The following is a 23017-nucleotide window of genomic DNA, read 5'->3' on the forward strand; positions in this document are numbered from 1 at the left end:
AGATTGGTTAGGATCATTTAAAAATATCTTCTATGTCTCTACTTGATGTTTTGAATCTTAAAATACAGTTATAATAACTACTTGCCCAATCTTGTCTGCTAATTCTGACATCTGTGTCAGTTTTGGGTCAGTTTCAATTGATTGATTTTTTTCCCTCCTCATTATGAGTCATGCTTTCTTGCCTCTTTGTATGTCTGATAATCTTTAATTGAATGTCAGACATTATGAATTTTTTCTGTTTGGTGCTGGATATTTCCATATTCTCATAAATATTCCCAAGCTTTGTTTTTTGTGCAGTTAGATTACTTGGAAATAGTTTGATCCTTTTTAATTTTACTTATAAGATTGATTAGGCAGGGGTGGAGCACTGCTATTCTCCATTTCTGAGACAGAACCTTTCTTTGTTCCCTATGCAATGCCTGTGAGAGATCCGTCTGCCTGTTGGGTACAGCTGATTATACTCAACCAAAACTTCCAGAGGCAATCTCTTCAGATCTCCAGAGTTCTCTGTGCAGCTTTCTCTTCCCTGGTAATCTATCTTGGGACCTCTAGCTGCCTTAGTCTCCCTGGACTCTCAGCAACCTCTCCTTAATCCAGGAAGTCCTCTTGGATTTCTCTTCCCTATGCCATGACCTAGAAACTAGCAATAGGTTTCACTTTGTGTATTTCCAGGTCTCATGGATCACTGCCCTTTATTGCCAGATGTCCAATGTCTTGAAAACGTTTACTTCATATATTTTGTCCATTCGGGGGCTGTTTTAAACAGGAGGGTATATTCAGTCCCAGTTACCTCCTCTTGGCCAGATGTGAAATGCATCTTAAACAGCCCCTCAGATATGGCCAGATGAACATTCTGTCATTCCTGGGAATCTCAGTAAGTCTTGATGAAGACTGGGAGATGGTAGCTCTACTGGCCACAGAATACCTAAAGCTCATTCCTGGGTATTCTTTGCGACTTTTCCACCTTAAAACTCCATGGTGTTCACTTAAATGAAAATGTCTGTAAAGAGAACTAATTCATGCACACCCTCTCACGTCTTGTGTTTATCCTGGAGCCCTTCCCCTGGTAAAAGCATTTAGATGATACACCTCACTGCTCCCTTTCAGTCTTCAGAGGACCCCACTGGTCCACCCACAGCCCCACAAGCCTGGATCTGAGGCTGTAGGTGGCCATACTCAGTGCTGGTGGGGATTACTACTAAGTCAGAGCAATGTTCTTTAAGGCCTGAGCACAGCCTCATAAGGAACATCTCACAGATGGCACCCAGACCATAATAAGGTCTGCTGAGTTCCCTGGGCTGCATTTCAGATGTGTCTGTCTCTCTAGGAGTCTCATGCGACGCTGCCATACCTTAGTCACCAGCACATCCTTCAGTCTAGAGGCCTCTCCTTTGGGTTGCTTGTTGGGGGAACCAGGTAAAAGGCAACCATACAGACTGCTTTTGGACAGAGGACAGTCTAGGGGTCCCTCCCCAGGTCTCTCCTCATCTCAGCTTATCATGTGTGTCTCTGCTTATCTGGATGTAATGATTATCCTGTTAATGTCAGTAGCAAGCTAGACGAGGAGTGGACAGACACCCTGACCTCAGGAGCCAAATTCAGCAGTTGTATTTTTTAAAAGTTGATAGAAATAAAACACATTTGATTTCTAAGAAGACATTCATATATGTTCAATTTATCAAACCAAATGGAGCTGACAAGTGTGGGTGTGAGGTGTCCATTTTTTCCTTTCATAGAAGAAATCTGTTTTATTTTTAGGAACATGCTATTTTCCCCTGCTCTTAGGTAATCTTTGTCTACACATTTATTACCCAAGTGCCTGGGTTGCCCCCCTCTTGTGTAGGGGAAGCAAGTGGCCTTTTGGCTTCAGCCCCATTCTGCTTCGGCCAGTCCAGGTACAGATGGCAAGAGGAGCCAGGAAGGCAGGAAAACAGACCTCAGGTTCCTATTCCCCTGACACCAGGGAGCAACCAATCCCTGCCCTTAGTCCCCATGGCTTCATAAGGAGACTCAGAGAAGCAGAGAAACGAGGTCAAGCACAAAGGAGGCAAGGTTTGACCGTGAGCATCTGTGCAGAGGGCTGGGCTGGCCTCAGGACAAGCCATCACTGCTCCTGCCCAGGAGAAAGCCAGAGCAACTGCAGGAGGCTGCTGTCTCCCAACCTTCTACCTCTGACCCTCCTGCTCCTTCTTTCCAAGCCAGAAGGGCACCCAGATGTGAGGTGGTCTTCCTGGGACAGGGAAGAAGGTAGGAAAAACAAACAAAAGCCAATGCCGGTGCCCAGAGAGGCAGAAGGGACCATGCTGGGAGTCAGTTTCTGAGTGTCTGCTCAGGCCCTGGCAGGGGTGTGCACGCAGGGCACACAGCCTGTGCCTGTCAGGAGACCTGCTGGAGGAGGGGCTTCAGCAGGGGTGATGAGTTTGAACAGAAAAGCCAGGAAGCACAGAAACATTCAATTTGTCGCTGTCTACAATCAACAAAGCAGTGAGAGGGGAGGGGTGATGAGTTTGGACAGAAAAGCCAGGAAGCACAGAAACATTTGTCGCTGTCTACAATCAACAAAGCAGTGAGAGGGGTCCTTTAAAAACTTAAGTTAGGCTCTGGCTGGTGTGCTTAGTGGTTAGAGTGTCGGCCGGTGCACGGAAGGGTCTCAGGTTCTGTTCCCACTCAAGGGCATGTACCTGGGTTGGAGGAATGATCCCTGGCCCTCAGGGCGTGTGCAGGAGGCAACTAATCGCTGTGTCTCTCCCACATTGATGTTTCTCTCTCTCCCCTCTCCTTTCCTCCCTTCCACTCTCTCTAAAAATCAAAACATCCTTGGGTTAGGATTAACAAAAAGCAAACAAACAAACAAACAAACAAAAAACCCCAACAACTTAAGTTATATTATGTTACTCTTTTGCTCCAAAGCCTCCCACAGCCCTCCACCTCACTCCAAGTAAAACCCAATATCCCGAGGATAGTCTGTAAGAGCTGGCCCCCATGGCCCCCTGGTCTCTGCTCCCTCCTTCCTTCCTCCCTCCCTCTGCCCAGCCCCTGTGGCCCCTCACTGCTCTATGAGCACACCAGCCTCCCACTCAGGGCCACTGAATGTGTGCGTGTCTGGATGTCCTCTCCCCATGTTCCCATGGCTCATTCCCTCGTCTCCTAGGCTCTGTTCAAATGCTTCCCACTCCCACCATTCATCTACCCCCCCAACCCCAGCACTCCCACCCGCCTTCCTAGGGCCCATTTTATTCCACACCACTTATTGTAACCTGTTAGCACATTATATAATCCACTTACATATTAGGTTCCTATTGGACTCTCCAAACAGAAGGTAAGCTCCATGAAGGCAGAATTTGGGTTGTTTATTGTGGAGGGGGAGGCTGTTTGAGAACTGATTTATCTTCCCTGCCTAGAAGAGCACCTGGCACGCAAAAATATTTGCCAGATGAGCTGGCCAACTGAAACAGAGACCTTTCCATGGGGCACAGAGAGACCCAGCCCCACACAGGGACTTAGAGCTCTGTTTAGGCGTTTGAGCCTCTAGGACAGACAGGGGCTGGGAGGCCTATAGCCAATGGCCAACGTGAGGCGCTCATAAATGTCTGGGCAGTAACTCTTTAAAAAAATTTTTATTGTGGTAAGAACACTTAACATGGGACCTACCCTCTTAACAGATTTTTAATTGTTGTAATTCCTTTTTTTAAAGTAATTCGATGGGCCCATTGTCCTGTAGGCACATAATTGGGGCACAAGAAAACAAAAACTTGCTGATCTGACTTCACTAAAAAGCCTGGGATGTTAAGAAACCCAACCAAGTGATGGGTTATCACACAGACAAGAAGGGCGTTGTCAGCTGGGTTTCCCGGAGTTGGCAGCATTCCCGCACCGCCCTCGCTCTTTCCTGTGTGGAAGCCAGTGGGTCTACCTAGCAGCCCCGCCCCGCTCCAGCCAGGTCCCCGAGGCACGAGGTGGACCACTGTCTTAGAGCCCTTTACGCAGGACGTGAGGAGTGAGCAGTGCACAGCTTGCAGCCTCCACCTGGAGCCAGAGACAAGCCCTGCGCACGCACACACATGCCCTGGCACGCAGCTGTGAGACGCGGGGCGGGGGAGGGCCAGGAGTCCCCCATGACATGCATGTGCGGAGGCTGACGGCCCCGAACACCTGGCCGAGGCGGAGACAGTGGAGACAGGCGGTGGGAGAGAATGAGGTCCAATGAGGTCAGAGGCAGAAGAGAGAGGCGACAGGACATGATCAATAGACGATGAACCCTGCACCCAGGGCCGCTAGATGGCATGTTCCGGGAGACACAGGACATGGAGAGAGAAAGATGTGAGGAGCTCGGCCTGAGCCAGCTCCACCTGGCAGGAGGCCCTGTGCCCAGACCAGCCTAGAACTTACCCACTCAGGACCATGCCCAGCGCCACAGGTGCCCGCACAGGAGCACACGTGTGAATGGCTGGGGACTAGCATTAAACTAGGAGCTTGGGGAGCAGAAACAGCGCAATGCAGCTGTCCAGGGTGATAGTAGGCACCAGAGGACGATAGTTCACAAAATTAAACATTGTTTTCCAGGGTCTGTAAGGAATCTGAGGGATCTAACCCAATTGCTGATTTTAAAGAAGAGACGATGACAGCCGCACCTGGAGTCAGGAGGGGAGTGGGACTAGAACCCAGCCCCCTGCTCCCACCACAGAGCAGGTCTCTGCTCTGCCTCTGTGCCCACGGCTAGAGGAGGGCAGCTGAAGGGCCGGGAGTGGGAGTCTCTGGCCCGCTCCTTCATGCGCTGGCTCCTTCCACGGCTGCTGAAAGGAAAGTGGTCCTCAAGAGACAGCAGTGGGAGTGCTGAGGGCAAAGGTCACCCCCCCAGGGGCCTGGTCACATTGGGGGCTCCTGTGCATGCTGAACCACATCACAAAGAGTGAGGGGAATAGACGGGGTGAGGAAAAAGGGAGAGAGAGAAAAGGAGACATTGGACTCAAAGAAAAGTAACCTGCTTAGCCTCACAGGGGGGGCTGCAATAAATAGGACTTTTAAAGTAGCACCCAACTAATCCACATCAGAGCCTGGGCCAGCAGCTCCATGCCCTTTGCTCCTCAGCTACTGACTGTTTTACACATGGGGACACGGATGCCCAGAGAGCGCCCGGGCCTGGTGCAGAGCTGCACAGAGGACGTGCGACCTGTAGGGGCAGGAGTCTAGCAGCTGCCCCAAACTCTTCCACTAGGACACCAGGTCCCCCTGGCAGCCTGCTGCTGGGGTAGTGTGGCCTGTCTCTCTTGCTCACCTTTTCCTCACCACCCTGGGGAGGGAGTTGTGGAGACAGACCTCCCACCCACGGGAGAGATGGTTTCATGAAGAGTCTCTGGCTGGAGGCTGGGAGGCCGGCTTGGCCCAGCCCCACCTCCTCACAGGGGACACTCACCATTCATCTGGGAGGGCGAGGAGGAGTAGTCCCGCTCCGTGTGCCGCCGGTCCGGTTTCAGATTGCGGCTTTGTCTGCCAGAGCCTTCCAACATGTTCACGATCTCGCTCCGGTCAATGTTCCGCAGGGCGGCGTACAGGTTCTCCACTGTCGGGGAGAAGGAAAGAAGGGCTTGCGAGGGAATTCTGATGGGTGCAGGGCAGTGCAGAATGCCTTGGGGCTCTGAACACCGGGAGAGGGAAACGGGAGATGGGGGGAGGTGGTTTATTTTTTCAGAATGTGGAGGCATTCCTCTTTGGTCAGAATCAAAGCCAACTGCCTCTGTGGAGAAGATGTCGTTATCCTTTAATAGATCTAGTCCAGTCCCTAATAGTGGCCAATTTCAAAGCCTGGAAAGACTACTGTCATTTAAGAAGAAAACTACAAGAGAAGGAGCGTGAGAATAGTTAAAATGCTTGGTCCTGAGGATTCGCTGAGAATGCTGTATCTCAGGGCCAGTGGACTTGAGATGCAAATGGAAACACTCCATTTCCTCTTAGTGGTTTTGACTACGGGAATTTGGTTGAGGAGGAGCTGAAAAGAGTGAGACAAATCTTCCCCCAGGTTGGAGGAAAAGAGGCTTCTGGGAGGAGGAGGAGGACAGGCTTCGCTCACCCGTGCTCTGTCCCCAGAGGACGGTCCTCATTTGTTTGAGAAATTCAACAGGAAGTCACATACCCTACACGTGTGCTGCTACCTAGGGGTCCTGGTGCAACTGTCATTGACTGTGAGGACGGGGCAAGCTGGAGGCCAAGGTTCTCTGGTTTCCTCTTCTGGCGGATTGCCCAGAAGACCCAGTGAGCCTGAGAGGTGTGTGTGTGAGAGGGACAGAGTGCAAAACAGACCGGATCCGAATGCTAACATGAAACATGGATTCTGAAAGCAGAACTACTGTGGAGAAGACTAGGTCCTGGCACAGGCTTTGGAAAGAGAGGCGTCCTCAGCTTAATGGTACTGACTCTTGGCGTTTGTGCCTTCACGGATGACCCAGAGGTTCAACAAGGCTGCGCTCTGCTCCAACAGCGAGTTGGGGTTTTCTACGCGGATCCTGTTGATGTCTTCCACGCTGAACTGCAGCTCCCGGGCCAGCTCTGCAAGCAAAGAACAAGACCCGGTGTGAGCCAAGCTAGAGCTGGGCTCCAGCGCCCATGCACCTTTGGATTGGATAGTCCTTCTTACTGAGAAATACCAAGTGAAACCTAAGATGACCAGGCAGCCTCTTAGAAAGGTTAGCAACTTATCCAAGGTCACAGAAGCTGGTGCAGAGCCAGGAGTGGGGCCGAGCCTGCGGACGCCCACTCCAGGGCTGTCTGTATGGCACCAGGAGGCCACTCACATTCCACCAGGAAGCAATTAGAATGGCAATGCATTCCTGTAGTTACATTTCTTCAGGGAAAGGCATTATTTACATTTTAAATGAAAATACAAGTTCCCCTCTAAAAGCCAGGCAATAACACAGAATGTTCGCCTATTTTCCTTCCCATTATCTTTATTGTTATGTCTCACAGGTGCTTTAGAAGGGAGAGCAGCATCAGAGTCTAATTTCAAGGATGAGAAAGACCAGAGGGAAAGTTACAGTGAGAATCAGAAGGTGCCTGTAACACACACACACCTTTTCAGAATCAGCAGTAGACATTCTTTTTTTTTTTTTTGGCTTAAAGAATGAAGTCTCTGAATTCCTGTTGTGAACATTGGTCACACTGCCCTTCAGCAAGTTCTTGCTTAGGTTTCTGAGTTTGTCTGAAGCCCTCCTGCAGGGGGACTAAGGAGGCCTATTCATATAAAATCTCACCAAAAGACGGGGGAGAATTCAGTTATAGGGCCTATGACTGTGTAAAGCACGTTTCGAGCTTTCACTTTATTTTGCCCACTCTTCACTTCCAATGTGACCCACCCTTATTGTTGACAAGACATGGGGTAGATTTCAGCGACTGCCGGAGATTGTAAATGAAAAATGTTGAGATTTAGCCTTTAATTCCCCCTTTCCCTCAGCAACACCAGCCTGTGAGGAAAGGCAATGAGAAGTGTGTAGGGGGAGGTGGACAGGCCGCCAGGTGACCTATCTTTTGCTCGAGTGTTTGTTATTTGTTTGCTGGGTTTTCTGGGCTCCGTCCCTAACTAGCTACATATTTAAAGTCACTCTATTTAGTGGGATCTCCATTTTCCCATCTGTAAAATGAGGTGAACTAGATCAATTCTAAGGCCTCTTGTAATGTCAAACGTTGATTCTTTCTTACAGAGGGAATCCAGATAGAAATGGGAGAGAGAGAGAGGGAGCACCTGCCTTTCTATTGGCCCCAAAGGTGTTGCTTGGGCAACAGACCTACCTAAGACAATCACAACACAATGGATGGTAAAAAGAGGTTTAGAAATGCTTTCGTCAGGTGCTCATTAGGGGGAGGTGTACACAGGCAAAGTGCTTTTTCTACCTCAAACTCCGTGGCTCACCTGCCCAGCTGAGACCCAGGTGTTCGGATATAATGGCCATCTTCATGTCTGCTCGGTCTGTCCCACTGAGAAAACCTGGGAAGAAGCATGGGATTTCATTGAGTAGCCTCGGTGGGACACAGAATCGACAGGGGTGAGTCAATGACCTCAGGTGGGTGCCCATGTCAGGGGTGAACCTCAGTGTGCACCAGGTTAATTGAGAACCCTGGAAGGGTCAGGAGGAGACCCAAGCCAAAGGCTCCACCTGCTGTGTTTATAACATATCAACCTGACACCTGCTGCGTCAGTCATATCAACAGGGAGCTGCTGTGAGGGTGAGAGGAGTGGGCTCACTCACAACCTCCTTGGAAAAGGTAGCGGGCACATAGCATGCCAGGGAGGTGTATACCCAGTGTGGATTCGCTGAGAACGCTGTATCTCAGGGCCAGCGGTGTCAGAGTCCGTCTCCTGTCATCGGCTCCGCCCCCCTGCAGAAGGACGACAAGGAAAGGGTGCTGTGGGTTTCAGGCTCTCCCCTTTCTTGGAGAAAGGGATTCAAGCCTATAAGCTGTGGGGTAGAGAACAGTAAGACTCCAACTTCTTTGGAGCCTGAACACAAAGAGTAGAAGTGTGGGGGTGAGAGGGTGTTGCTAATCTGCACATAATTTAATAATGATGATAGTAATCTATAATAATAAAAGCATAATATGCTAATTAGACTAGACGTCCTTCTGGACAAAGCCGGGGCTGTGAGGGAAGCCCGGGTTCCGGGTGCCAGAGGGAAGCCAGTGCCAGTAGCCGGGGAAAGAAAGGCCTACTCTTGCACAAATTTTGTGCATTGAGCCTCTAGTGATAATAATATTAATAATAGTAATAATGCCTGGCTGACGTGGCTCAGTGATTGAGCATCGACCCAGGAACCAAGAGGTCACCAGTTTGATTCCCTGTCAGGGCACAGGCCTGGGTTGTGGGCTCGATTCCCAGTAGGGGACGTGCAGGAGGCAGCTGATCAATAAAGTTTCTCATTGATGTTTCTACCTCTCTTTCCCTCTCCCTTCCTTTCTCTTTAAAAATTCAATAAAAAATATATATTTAAAAAAATAATAGCAATAATTACAAACCCGCGAGGCCCTTATCATGTTCCAGGCCCTGTGTAATCCTCACAATGACCATGTCATCGATGAGGAAACTGAGGCACAGACAGGCTGTATAACTTGTGCAAGCTCACTCAGCTAATAAATGGTGAAGCTGGGGTTTGAACTAAACAAAGAGAGGATTTCTGGATTCCTTTCTGCTCAAAAGACCCACTTGTGACACTGGTCCGAGGCCTAACTTTTATTGTGGTAAGAACACTTAACATGGGACCTACCCTCTTAACAGATTTTTAATTGTTGTAATTCCTTTTTTTAAAGTAATTCGATGGGCCCATTGTCCTGTAGGCACATAATTGGGGCACAAGAAAACAAAAACTTGCTGATCTGACTTCACTAAAAAGCCTGGGATGTTAAGAAACCCAACCAAGTGATGGGTTATCACACAGACAAGAAGGGCGTTGTCAGCTGGGTTTCCCGGAGTTGGCAGCATTCCCGCACCGCCCTCGCTCTTTCCTGTGTGGAAGCCAGTGGGTCTACCTAGCAGCCCCGCCCCGCTCCAGCCAGGTCCCCGAGGCACGAGGTGGACCACTGTCTTAGAGCCCTTTACGCAGGACGTGAGGAGTGAGCAGTGCACAGCTTGCAGCCTCCACCTGGAGCCAGAGACAAGCCCTGCGCACGCACACACATGCCCTGGCACGCAGCTGTGAGACGCGGGGCGGGGGAGGGCCAGGAGTCCCCCATGACATGCATGTGCGGAGGCTGACGGCCCCGAACACCTGGCCGAGGCGGAGACAGTGGAGACAGGCGGTGGGAGAGAATGAGGTCCAATGAGGTCAGAGGCAGAAGAGAGAGGCGACAGGACATGATCAATAGACGATGAACCCTGCACCCAGGGCCGCTAGATGGCATGTTCCGGGAGACACAGGACATGGAGAGAGAAAGATGTGAGGAGCTCGGCCTGAGCCAGCTCCACCTGGCAGGAGGCCCTGTGCCCAGACCAGCCTAGAACTTACCCACTCAGGACCATGCCCAGCGCCACAGGTGCCCGCACAGGAGCACACGTGTGAATGGCTGGGGACTAGCATTAAACTAGGAGCTTGGGGAGCAGAAACAGCGCAATGCAGCTGTCCAGGGTGATAGTAGGCACCAGAGGACGATAGTTCACAAAATTAAACATTGTTTTTCAGGGTCTGTAAGGAATCTGAGGGATCTAACCCAATTGCTGATTTTAAAGAAGAGACGATGACAGCCGCACCTGGAGTCAGGAGGGGAGTGGGACTAGAACCCAGCCCCCTGCTCCCACCACAGAGCAGGTCTCTGCTCTGCCTCTGTGCCCACGGCTAGAGGAGGGCAGCTGAAGGGCCGGGAGTGGGAGTCTCTGGCCCGCTCCTTCATGCGCTGGCTCCTTCCACGGCTGCTGAAAGGAAAGTGGTCCTCAAGAGACAGCAGTGGGAGTGCTGAGGGCAAAGGTCACCCCCCCAGGGGCCTGGTCACATTGGGGGCTCCTGTGCTTGCTGAACCACATCACAAAGAGTGAGGGGAATAGACGGGGTGAGGAAAAAGGGAGAGAGAGAAAAGGAGACATTGGACTCAAAGAAAAGTAACCTGCTTAGCCTCACAGGGGGGGCTGCAATAAATAGGACTTTTAAAGTAGCACCCAACTAATCCACATCAGAGCCTGGGCCAGCAGCTCCATGCCCTTTGCTCCTCAGCTACTGACTGTTTTACACATGGGGACACGGATGCCCAGAGAGCGCCCGGGCCTGGTGCAGAGCTGCACAGAGGACGTGCGACCTGTAGGGGCAGGAGTCTAGCAGCTGCCCCAAACTCTTCCACTAGGACACCAGGTCCCCCTGGCAGCCTGCTGCTGGGGTAGCGTGGCCTGTCTCTCTTGCTCACCTTTTCCTCACCACCCTGGGGAGGGAGTTGTGGAGACAGACCTCCCACCCACGGGAGAGATGGTTTCATGAAGAGTCTCTGGCTGGAGGCTGGGAGGCCGGCTTGGCCCAGCCCCACCTCCTCACAGGGGACACTCACCATTCATCTGGGAGGGCGAGGAGGAGTAGTCCCGCTCCGTGTGCCGCCGGTCCGGTTTCAGATTGCGGCTTTGTCTGCCAGAGCCTTCCAACATGTTCACGATCTCGCTCCGGTCAATGTTCCGCAGGGCGGCGTACAGGTTCTCCACTGTCGGGGAGAAGGAAAGAAGGGCTTGCGAGGGAATTCTGATGGGTGCAGGGCAGTGCAGAATGCCTTGGGGCTCTGAACACCGGGAGAGGGAAACGGGAGATGGGGGGAGGTGGTTTATTTTTTCAGAATGTGGAGGCATTCCTCTTTGGTCAGAATCAAAGCCAACTGCCTCTGTGGAGAAGATGTCGTTATCCTTTAATAGATCTAGTCCAGTCCCTAATAGTGGCCAATTTCAAAGCCTGGAAAGACTACTGTCATTTAAGAAGAAAACTACAAGAGAAGGAGCGTGAGAATAGTTAAAATGCTTGGTCCTGAGGATTCGCTGAGAATGCTGTATCTCAGGGCCAATGGACTTGAGATGCAAATGGAAACACTCCATTTCTTCTTAGTGGTTTTGACTACGGGAATTTGGTTGAGGAGGAGCTGAAAAGAGTGAGACAAATCTTCCCCCAGGTTGGAGGAAAAGAGGCTTCTGGGAGGAGGAGGAGGACAGGCTTCGCTCACCCGTGCTCTGTCCCCAGAGGACGGTCCTCATTTGTTTGAGAAATTCAACAGGAAGTCACATACCCTACACGTGTGCTGCTACCTAGGGGTCCTGGTGCAACTGTCATTGACTGTGAGGACGGGGCAAGCTGGAGGCCAAGGTTCTCTGGTTTCCTCTTCTGGCGGATTGCCCAGAAGACCCAGTGAGCCTGAGAGGTGTGTGTGTGAGAGGGACAGAGTGCAAAACAGACCGGATCCGAATGCTAACATGAAACATGGATTCTGAAAGCAGAACTACTGTGGAGAAGACTAGGTCCTGGCACAGGCTTTGGAAAGAGAGGCGTCCTCAGCTTAATGGTACTGACTCTTGGCGTTTGTGCCTTCACGGATGACCCAGAGGTTCAACAAGGCTGCGCTCTGCTCCAACAGCGAGTTGGGGTTTTCTACGCGGATCCTGTTGATGTCTTCCACGCTGAACTGCAGCTCCCGGGCCAGCTCTGCAAGCAAAGAACAAGACCCGGTGTGAGCCAAGCTAGAGCTGGGCTCCAGCGCCCATGCACCTTTGGATTGGATAGTCCTTCTTACTGAGAAATACCAAGTGAAACCTAAGATGACCAGGCAGCCTCTTAGAAAGGTTAGCAACTTATCCAAGGTCACAGAAGCTGGTGCAGAGCCAGGAGTGGGGCCGAGCCTGCGGACGCCCACTCCAGGGCTGTCTGTATGGCACCAGGAGGCCACTCACATTCCACCAGGAAGCAATTAGAATGGCAATGCATTCCTGTAGTTACATTTCTTCAGGGAAAGGCATTATTTACATTTTAAATGAAAATACAAGTTCCCCTCTAAAAGCCAGGCAATAACACAGAATGTTCGCCTATTTTCCTTCCCATTATCTTTATTGTTATGTCTCACAGGTGCTTTAGAAGGGAGAGCAGCATCAGAGTCTAATTTCAAGGATGAGAAAGACCAGAGGGAAAGTTACAGTGAGAATCAGAAGGTGCCTGTAACACACACACACCTTTTCAGAATCAGCAGTAGACATTCTTTTTTTTTTTTTTGGCTTAAAGAATGAAGTCTCTGAATTCCTGTTGTGAACATTGGTCACACTGCCCTTCAGCAAGTTCTTGCTTAGGTTTCTGAGTTTGTCTGAAGCCCTCCTGCAGGGGGACTAAGGAGGCCTATTCATATAAAATCTCACCAAAAGACGGGGGAGAATTCAGTTATAGGGCCTATGACTGTGTAAAGCACGTTTCGAGCTTTCACTTTATTTTGCCCACTCTTCACTTCCAATGTGACCCACCCTTATTGTTGACAAGACATGGGGTAGATTTCAGCGACTGCCGGAGATTGTAAATGAAAAATGTTGAGATTTAGCCTTTAATTCCCCCTTTCCCTCAGCAACACCAGCCTGTGAGGAAAGGCAATGAGAAGTGTGTAGGGGGAGGTGGACAGGCCGCCAGGTGACCTATCTTTTGCTCGAGTGTTTGTTATTTGTTTGCTGGGTTTTCTGGGCTCCGTCCCTAACTAGCTACATATTTAAAGTCACTCTATTTAGTGGGATCTCCATTTTCCCATCTGTAAAATGAGGTGAACTAGATCAATTCTAAGGCCTCTTGTAATGTCAAACGTTGATTCTTTCTTACAGAGGGAATCCAGATAGAAATGGGAGAGAGAGAGAGGGAGCACCTGCCTTTCTATTGGCCCCAAAGGTGTTGCTTGGGCAACAGACCTACCTAAGACAATCACAACACAATGGATGGTAAAAAGAGGTTTAGAAATGCTTTCGTCAGGTGCTCATTAGGGGGAGGTGTACACAGGCAAAGTGCTTTTTCTACCTCAAACTCCGTGGCTCACCTGCCCAGCTGAGACCCAGGTGTTCGGATATAATGGCCATCTTCATGTCTGCTCGGTCTGTCCCACTGAGAAAACCTGGGAAGAAGCATGGGATTTCATTGAGTAGCCTCGGTGGGACACAGAATCGACAGGGGTGAGTCAATGACCTCAGGTGGGTGCCCATGTCAGGGGTGAACCTCAGTGTGCACCAGGTTAATTGAGAACCCTGGAAGGGTCAGGAGGAGACCCAAGCCAAAGGCTCCACCTGCTGTGTTTATAACATATCAACCTGACACCTGCTGCGTCAGTCATATCAACAGGGAGCTGCTGTGAGGGTGAGAGGAGTGGGCTCACTCACAACCTCCTTGGAAAAGGTAGCGGGCACATAGCATGCCAGGGAGGTGTATACCCAGTGTGGATTCGCTGAGAACGCTGTATCTCAGGGCCAGCGGTGTCAGAGTCCGTCTCCTGTCATCGGCTCCGCCCCCCTGCAGAAGGACGACAAGGAAAGGGTGCTGTGGGTTTCAGGCTCTCCCCTTTCTTGGAGAAAGGGATTCAAGCCTATAAGCTGTGGGGTAGAGAACAGTAAGACTCCAACTTCTTTGGAGCCTGAACACAAAGAGTAGAAGTGTGGGGGTGAGAGGGTGTTGCTAATCTGCACATAATTTAATAATGATGATAGTAATCTATAATAATAAAAGCATAATATGCTAATTAGACTAGACGTCCTTCTGGACAAAGCCGGGGCTGTGAGGGAAGCCCGGGTTCCGGGTGCCAGAGGGAAGCCAGTGCCAGTAGCCGGGGAAAGAAAGGCCTACTCTTGCACAAATTTTGTGCATTGAGCCTCTAGTGATAATAATATTAATAATAGTAATAATGCCTGGCTGACGTGGCTCAGTGATTGAGCATCGACCCAGGAACCAAGAGGTCACCAGTTTGATTCCCTGTCAGGGCACAGGCCTGGGTTGTGGGCTCGATTCCCAGTAGGGGACGTGCAGGAGGCAGCTGATCAATAAAGTTTCTCATTGATGTTTCTACCTCTCTTTCCCTCTCCCTTCCTTTCTCTTTAAAAATTCAATAAAAAATATATATTTAAAAAAATAATAGCAATAATTACAAACCCGCGAGGCCCTTATCATGTTCCAGGCCCTGTGTAATCCTCACAATGACCATGTCATCGATGAGGAAACTGAGGCACAGACAGGCTGTATAACTTGTGCAAGCTCACTCAGCTAATAAATGGTGAAGCTGGGGTTTGAACTAAACAAAGAGAGGATTTCTGGATTCCTTTCTGCTCAAAAGACCCACTTGTGACACTGGTCCGAGGCCTAACGCCATGGAAAAGCACCCCGATGCTTGCTCAAGGATGCAGGAATTCTATTTTGAAAGAGAAGTTGGCTCCCCCTGGTCCCCAGACAGGAAGGAGAATTTGAGCCACAGATGCATGAGTGTAACCTTGCTGCTTTTCTATTTTGGCAGGGAAGGCTGATTATTAAAACAACACCAGCAAAAACATGGAGACATATGATCACTCCCAAGTCCCTGTGATATATGCTGACGCGGACACCCCTACGGATTTCAATAAGCAGCCATACTTGGTCAAGATGCCTTTGCTGAGCTCAAAAACCTGGGTGTTTGCACTGGCTGAGACACCAGGGATCCCTTCTCTGAGGGCCTGCCTCCCTGGGGAAGCACCTGAAAAAGAGGCTCCAAAAAAGCTTTCAAATGGCTGGGTGACCTTGAGCAACTCAGTGCCCAGTTCTAAGCCTCAGGGGCCTCAAGCGAGGGGTGCCAGGTAGATGCTTTTCAGGTTCCTTCGAACCTCCTCGAAGGGACATAGTCCCTAGGGTGAACACGCAGATTGCCACCTGACACGGATGTTTTGTTCCTGAGCTTTGCAGAAAGGGCCAGGCCTGCTGTCCCTGCCAGGCCACAGCCAAATGTCAGAGGAGACCGAAGAGCCTTCCCGAGCCTCCCCAAGCCTCAGGGAATTCAAAGGCAGCTTTTCAACAGGGGGAAGCCCTTTGGAAGTGGTCAACCTACGACCTCCTCAGGGACCCCACCTGTGGCCCAGGATCCTCCTCAGGGGGCAGCTCACCTTGGTGCAGGGGGGCATGGTGATGTTCAAGTGGCAGAGGATGTGCTGCGTGTCCTCGTACTTCATCGCCTTGCGCAGGAACGACAAGGACCCTCCTGGTTCTCGGCTGCTGTCCCTCACCTAAATCCAATCACACAGAGGGGACTCAGGGGGGCGTTCCCCAGGCCACGAGGTTGGCCAAGACATTTCTGCCTCCCCAACTTTCTAGACCCGGAAGCGAGGTCGGCACCTTTACAGGAATGGCCAGACGGTTCTCCCGGAATGACTGGAACTGGAAACTCCGCTGCTGGGCAGCTTTTTTGACGGGCACCAGGTTCCCGGAGAGTTCTGCGAACAGGGGCGTCCCTTCCAGCACCTGCAGGGAAGGGAAAGCAATCCAGCTGTCACGTAGAAGCACCCAGATGTGCTGTCCTGCCTTCAGCTCTGGCCATTCCTCCCTCGAGACACACCCCTCCTACAGCACCAGGTGCAGGTCTGCTCTGGGAACCCACTGTTGGTTTGGGAAAAGGTTATATTTCCAGGTTACGCTTTCTTACTGGAAAGGGTTTTACTGCAAGCAGGGACCTTCATGCATCCCTGTGTGGCTGACCAGGATTGTTGTCAGGGTGCCCTAGAACCCCACGAGGATATCACAAAATGACTTCTGAAAAAACAAACCGTTTTTCACACCCGTCCAAAATGTTTAGTGTATGCAAAGTGCTAGAAGGACCATGCAAGTTTTGTTTGTTTGTTTTTTTGTTAATCCTCACCAGCCCTATTTATTTCTTAGAGAGCATGGAGGGGAGAGGGAAAGACAGAAAGAGAGAAACACTGATATGAGAGAGACACATCGATTGGTTGCTTCCCACCAGGGCTGGGGATCGAGCCTGCAAACCGAGGTATGTGCCCTTGACCGGAATTGAACCCAGGACCCTTCAGTCCGAGGCCGACGTTCTATCCACTGAGCCAAACCAGCTTGGGCCCAGGCGACATTTTAATCTCACCCCTAACATAAGGGGCCCTACTGTGTATATACTGCTTTCAATTGACCCCATTGGACAGTTGAGGAAATTGAGGCCCAAACAGAATAAATGCTTTGTCTAGTTAGTTCTTTCTTCTAGGCCGTCAGCCACCCACAAAGGCTCAGCACAAACTTCAAGACCAGACTTTTGGGAAGGTCCTGGCTTATCACACATCTTAACATGAGCCAATATCCTGGGGCCAGTGGCAGGTTCCAATCCAGTCATCATCTGTCGCGCCCTCTCCCCTGCTTCCTCATCTGGACGCTACCAAAACCCTAGCACAGCAGGTCAGAGTGTGGGCTCTGGGGTCAGTCCACTTGGACAAATCCTTTCCCGACTGTTTACTTAGTTATGTGACCTTAGATAGGTTACTTAACCTCTCTCAGCTTCAGTCTCCTCATCTGTAAATTGGGGATAAAAGTACACACACTTTTGAGAATCAGGTGAGATTATGCTAGTCAAGCACTTTTACTATTAGCTGGTACCTAAGGACTTTAACAAATTTCAGCTCTCATCATCACAAATCACTGGGCCAACAATGACGTTCTTCACCTTCAGGTGCTTCTCAAGAGGGGCATCAAAGAAACAGCCCAGGCCCTACCAGGTTTGGCTCACTGGATAGAGCGTCAGCCTGTGGACTAAAGGGTCCTGGGTTCAATTCCTGTCAAGGGCACATGCCTGGGGCATGCAGGAGGCAGCTGATCAATGATTCTCATCATTGATGTTTCTCTCTCTCTCTCTCTCTCTCTCTCTCTCTGTCTCTCTCTCTCTCTCTCTCTCTCCCTTTCTCTCTGAAATCGATCAAAATATATTTAAAAAAAAGAGATAGCCCAGGAAGCCTACCCCCATCACCGAGAAAGGATTTCCCGTCTCACTGTGGGAAGTGAGCCGGCCCTCGAGTGCCCAGTGACAAAGGGGTGCGGTGCTTACCTCTATGTCCCTGCTCCGGGCCACCTCAACGAAGTTCTCGTGATGCTCGAGGGTCTTGTCCACCTTATCATCTGTCATACAGTAGCAGCGCAGCCGCCCTTCTCGGGGGTCATTCATCTTGGCAAAAATGACAAACTTGGCCATGTAGGGCACCGCAGTAAGCTCCTTGTACAGCAGGGTGGCGAAGTTCACGGCCTCAGCCGTCCGAGGACAGTCCGACAGCCAAAACCTGAAAAGAGAGGGCTAAGTATAAGCACGTTCCTAAATGCCCGATGGACAGCTTCACTGCCACCCAGACAGGAGCGACCTGCAAGCCATGCCATGGCCTCTCTGGCACTCCTGGTGGTCCCTGCAGGGCTTCGATGTGGAGGACACTGAGGTTCAAGCCTGGGATGGGCAGGTGGGGGCATGAGGGTGGCTACCGGCAGGGGCAGCGCTGACCCCTCCATGCAGGGCCCGGAAGTCCCCTGGGCTGGGACACGTCTCACCTGGCAGAGACGTTGGTGGTGAAGGTGGCACACTCGTTGGCATACACAAGCTTGGTTGTTCCTGTTATATCTTCCCACTGGGCTTGGTCTGTTCCTCCTACAACAGGACCAGAGAATGGGCTGGGAGGCAGTCTTCAGAACACAGACACAGAGCTTGCCAAAGCAGGGAGGCCAGTGTGCAGGGCAGAGACAGGCACATCTGGTGAAGCCCTGAGCACACCTGTTCTCCCATACTCTCCTCCCCCTCCTCCTAGCGACCCACAGCCCCCTTCCCAGAACAGCCAGGGGTGCTTCCATGGAAGGCGTGGACTCTACTCAGATGCATCACCCCTCCATCCCTTTGGAGAGCACCTCACTAGGCCAAGCCAATAAAATGCGAGACGACGGCTATCTTTGCCTTCTCCTGTCTCCCCCTGGAGTGGCTGGAAGGAGGACAGGAGACAGGCCAGAGGCCAGGGGTCACCTCTCACCAATGACGCTGCAGAGCAGGCGCAGGCTGGTGGTGTCTCCCTCCCCGCTGTCCCGTGGGTTGTCCGTCCAGGAAGGAGGGAGTGGGATCCGCAGCCCGATGGGCCGGTGAAATTTCCGGCGCCTGGGCTCCACGGTGACAATGGGGCTGAACGTGGCCTGGTTGCCCAGGAGTTTGGTGACAAGCTCATCTGGAACAGGCTGGGCCTGCGAAGGGCCGAACAGGGGACACTCAGCCCCAGAGCCTCAGAGGGGCTCGTGGACAGGAAACAGCACAGTCCCCAAGGGGAAGGCGGGCTGTCTCTACAGAGTGGAAAGGTGGGACCCAGGGCTGCCCAGGGCTGACATCACTGCTTAGCTCTCCTTTCTGAGCCCTTTCTTGCCATTTCCCTGTGGCTCCTCATTGCTGGGATGGTACCCTCCAGGAGGCCACGTGGGTTAATGCCTTATCCGGGACATTCAGCAACTTCACAGGGAGCTGCTGCCCGATCCCACCCACCCAACTGTCGTTTGAGCTTTAAGGTCAAATCTCTAATGAAACTTTCAGGCACTGGACAAAAGTGTGGGGGTGAGGGTCGTCTTCCTGAGGGCCTTGAACACTTTCTACCTTTCATGAACTCTGTCTGGGTGCGGTAGGGGCGGGGCAGGGGGCGCCCCATCGGGTGAGGAGGGGGCCACGTCACCTGCAGAGCCAGCTTCACTCTCTTGGTGACGGCGTTTTCTGGGAAGGTCGCCTGCACCAGGGGCACCAGCTTGCTCTTCAGAGAGCCCCCTTCAGGGCCGATGGTGTCGTAGTCCTGGCAGAGCCGGGACATGATCACGAAGTACAAGGGGAAGTCCGTGGTGATGATGCGGCACACCCGCTTCTTCTCCAGCTCCTCCAGACTCCCCAGTTCTGGAACCACAGGGCACGGTGCCCTTAGCCCCGGCATGCTGAGCCCAGGCTCAGCCCCTCCATGTCCCAGAGCCCCCTCAGCACTACTCTCTCCGGGGGCAGGCCTCCACCCGGTGGGGGGCCTGGGAGGGGGGGAGGCTGAGCTGCGGGAGGGAGAAATCCCTGCAGCCAGAAGGTCCAGCAGAAGGAGATGCAGGTGGCACATAGGGGTCAGGTGCTCACTCAGATGCCCTAGGGCAGCGGTCGGCAAACTGCGGCTCGCGAGCCACATGCGGCTCTTTGTCCCCTCCCGGAGTGTGGCTCTTCCACAAAATACCGACTTCTGTGCATGGGCCACGAAGTTTCAATCACACTGTATGTGTGCGCCTGCATGTGGTATTTTGTGGAAGAGCCACCCTCAAGGGGACAAAGAGCCACATGTGGCTCGCGAGCTGCAGTTTGCCGACCATTGCCCTAGGGACCTGGAACTGCACTAAACGGGCCCTCTGCAGTCTCTCGGGGCTCTCCAAACTCCAGGCGGCCAACAGCCCACCCCCAAAGTCCAGCCTCAAACGCCATCTTCCAGAAGGAGGGCGCCTGCTCTGGGGCCTCTGGGGCTCAGTTACCTTCGTCCATTCCGTTGAGGATCTGGTCCAGGTAGCTTTCTCCGTAGCGGCTCTTGTGTTCCTTCCACACGGAGCCGTTTTCACTCCGCAGCACCACGAGCTCGCGATCCCCGCGGCCATGGGAGGCGAAGTGGGGGATCTCCACAATCACAGGGCTGCGGGCACAGAGCGGATGGTGGGGAGGTGTGAGGATTCGGGGGTACGCGCCTTGCGGCCAAGGGAGGGAAGAGGGGGGTGTGGGGCAGCTGGTTCCTGCCTGGAGGGAGAAGGGGTCCTGTAGCCACAGTGGGGCCCCACCTGTGGGCAGGTCCCGACTGTGGAACAGACCTGCCTCAGGTTCCTGAGCCACCCCATGGCCCCTGTCGGTCACCGCCAGGCAAACAGCTCTGCCCTGGAGCCTGCCTGGCATCTCTGCACAGCGCTTCTCGGAGCCCCGGCTTCCCGCTAGCACAGCAATCATGACGGGAGGCTTTTGGGACTACACTCGAAGGGGAGATCAGCACAGAGGCCTCTGCAGGCTGCTTTACAAGTGGTGGATGAGAGCTTGGGGTGGAGACAGGGAGTGGACAGAGATGAGAAGGCAGGGCCTCCTGGGCAAGACCTGTCCCCACGCGCCAGCCGCTGCCAGCCGTGGTGCCTGAAGAATAACAAAGCTCTGGCAGAAGCCCCGCCTGCCGCAGACGCAGACGAGGTGAGGAATGAATGGGCTTCGAAGCCCATTGATCTTGCTGGCCATGGGGTGAGGCTGTAAAGTTGTCTTAGTCCAATAAGACCATTTTGAAGCTGAAATAATTAAACCCTGGTGGGGGGGGGGTCCCCAAAGTAGCTCTGTCTTCCTGTCCCTTCTCTAGTGTCATACGGGGTTGGAGTGTATTGAGTTCCACCCGGGCTGTGGACTCCTTCGTGTACCAGGAACAGGCAGTTAAAGGGGGCGGGGGCTCAGGGTGCTGCTCCTGTCAGGACAGCAGAGAAATGAGATGATGGGGGCACCAGGCTCGTCCGCTCTCTGCCCTGTGGTGGATGGCTCTGTGGTTGCTGCCGAGGTGGCCGCGATGGACCCACAGGGCAGGGACAGGTTAGGGACACCCTGCACAGACAGGCCTCGCACCTCAAGAACTGAGCCCCGGTGGGCCCCAGCGCGATGATTCTGCTGGCCAGGCCCTCCTCCTCGGCCAGCGGGGGCGGCGTGCTCAGCTTCTGCGGCTTGACCAGGCGGCAGGTGATGCGAGTGGGTGCCGCACACGTCCGAGGCGGGATCACCACCCGCAGGCCATTGTGCCGACTCCCTCTCATGGAGCCTCCCCGGGCATCCACCATGAAGCTCACCAGAAACCTAGGGCACAGGCAGATCCGTGTTGGGTATCCACGTGCTCCCTCTGAGACAGGGAGCGTGGGGGTCCAGTCCCTCGCGGGGGCCACTCACCCTGTGTGCACGGGGCTGGCCACCGGGCTGATGTTGTCTGAGGTCTCTGTGGCTGGGCTGCTGGGGATGAGTGAGTCTTCATCATACTCTTTAGATGCCTGAGGAGGAGAAGAAGGACAACTGTCTTAGCCCCTCCCAGGCCACAGGTGCTGGTCTTGGGACAGCCGATGTTGAGCCCGGCTGGGGAGGCTCAGGAGCACCTCCTCGCCAGTAACCACGGAGACCAACGGAGGAAGTGCACCCACAGGCTCACTGCCGAACCTGTGGGTGCAAGGCGCGCCTGGAGTCAAAGGAAGCATGGCCACTCCTCGGCTCACGACCCTGGGACGGAGTCTCGGAACGGACGGAGCAGGTCCTCCCTCCAGTCTGGCTTCAATCTTAGGTCCTGTGCCCACTACTGACCTAACCCCCTGTTCTCCAGCTACACCCCAGCCTGAAACCTCTGCTTGAGGTGGCTTGGTTTTCACACTAGAGTTGGCAACAGACCCTGTACCATCGCCTACTCGTTCTTTAGTTCTGGGTGAGCTCCTTGTCCTGTAGGCATCTGAGGTACATGAGGTGACTAGAACGGACCAGTGCCCGTGTGTGTGTGTGTGTGTGTGTGTGTGTGTGTGTGTGTGTGTGTGGCGGTGGGGGGTGGGGGTGACGGACGGGCAGCTTCCTGTTATCTCATCTACAAATGGGACAGACCCTGCCTCACAGTAATGCTGCAACTACAGGTCATGGGGCTGCCTCACACAAGGACTCATGAAAGCCATCAGGGCCTGGACCTGTCTCCATCCCCTCCAGGCCTATTCTCCTCTGCTCTGCTCATGCTTTCCCACAGGTGCAGACGCCCTTGTCCCTCTCCTTCACTCTTCACTTTTCATGCCTCGCCTCCTCCATCAATCTTTCCCTTTGACTCTTGTCTGGAAAAACTCACACCACACTGTTGAGCACCTAGATATTTACGCTTCCCTCATTTTGTGCTAAATGGTTTCATGTAGCTGAGTCCACCCTTGCCAGTTGGACCATCAGCTCCTAGGAGGCAGGTCTGGGTCTCCTAGTCTGCCATCCGGCCCTATGCAGGGCACACAGTAGGACTCCAGCAACACCTGCTGATTTGAGGAGTCGTAGAGAATGGGTTGGTCAAGGAACAGCAGGACACAGCTCCACCAGCTGCTTTTGTTGATCTGGGCAGCACCCAGGGAATGTGCCCCAGCAGGATTAGGGCCATATCTGACCATGTCCCCCAAATGCCACCCAATGAGTGACACCAATATCCGCCACCACAATACACCCAGCCTAGAATGGCTGGCTGGACAGCTTCACAGCCACTTGGGGCCAGGGCTATGGCTGCTGCACTTAGACACACTTCCCGTCAGGGGCAGTGGAAGAGACCAGGCTTTGTGGGACACAGACACCCCTGGCTCAGTTATCAGGCCTCAGGCTGTCATTTCCAACCTCAAACACCACACTGCTTTCTTTTTATGCTAGAAAAACCCCAGAAGAGACCATTTGTGGGACACAGACACCCCTGGCTCAGTTATCAGGCCTCAGGCTGTCATTTCCAACCTCAAACACCACACTGCTTTCTTCTTATGCTAGAAAAGCCCCTTGTTCTGGGGGGGGGGGGGGGGGGAAAGGGGCCCAC

At 52.7% G+C, this 23017-nt stretch overlaps 1 protein-coding gene across 1 annotated transcript in view; it reads right to left on the reverse strand.

The window, feature by feature from the left end:
- The window catches only part of ANK1 (ankyrin 1, erythrocytic), a 624245-nt gene that overhangs the window by 26491 nt on the left and 574737 nt on the right, over positions 1–23017 (reverse strand). The window contains exons 28-43 of the mRNA XM_014536490.1: positions 21385–21482; positions 21070–21294; positions 19962–20116; positions 19145–19356; positions 18464–18668; positions 17994–18090; positions 17506–17734; positions 15804–15929; positions 15575–15694; positions 13886–13964; positions 13498–13572; positions 12009–12140; positions 11011–11157; positions 7901–7975; positions 6412–6543; positions 5414–5560 (exon numbers count right to left, since the gene is read on the reverse strand). Of these exons, the coding sequence (XP_014391976.1) occupies positions 5414–5560; positions 6412–6543; positions 7901–7975; positions 11011–11157; positions 12009–12140; positions 13498–13572; positions 13886–13964; positions 15575–15694; positions 15804–15929; positions 17506–17734; positions 17994–18090; positions 18464–18668; positions 19145–19356; positions 19962–20116; positions 21070–21294; positions 21385–21482 (2254 nt within the window). The remainder of the gene's footprint in view (positions 1–5413; positions 5561–6411; positions 6544–7900; positions 7976–11010; positions 11158–12008; positions 12141–13497; positions 13573–13885; positions 13965–15574; positions 15695–15803; positions 15930–17505; positions 17735–17993; positions 18091–18463; positions 18669–19144; positions 19357–19961; positions 20117–21069; positions 21295–21384; positions 21483–23017) is intronic.

The sequence above is a fragment of the Myotis brandtii genome, unplaced genomic scaffold, assembly GCF_000412655.1.
Source record: "Myotis brandtii unplaced genomic scaffold, ASM41265v1 scaffold103, whole genome shotgun sequence".
Classification (NCBI taxonomy): Eukaryota; Metazoa; Chordata; class Mammalia; order Chiroptera; family Vespertilionidae; genus Myotis; species Myotis brandtii.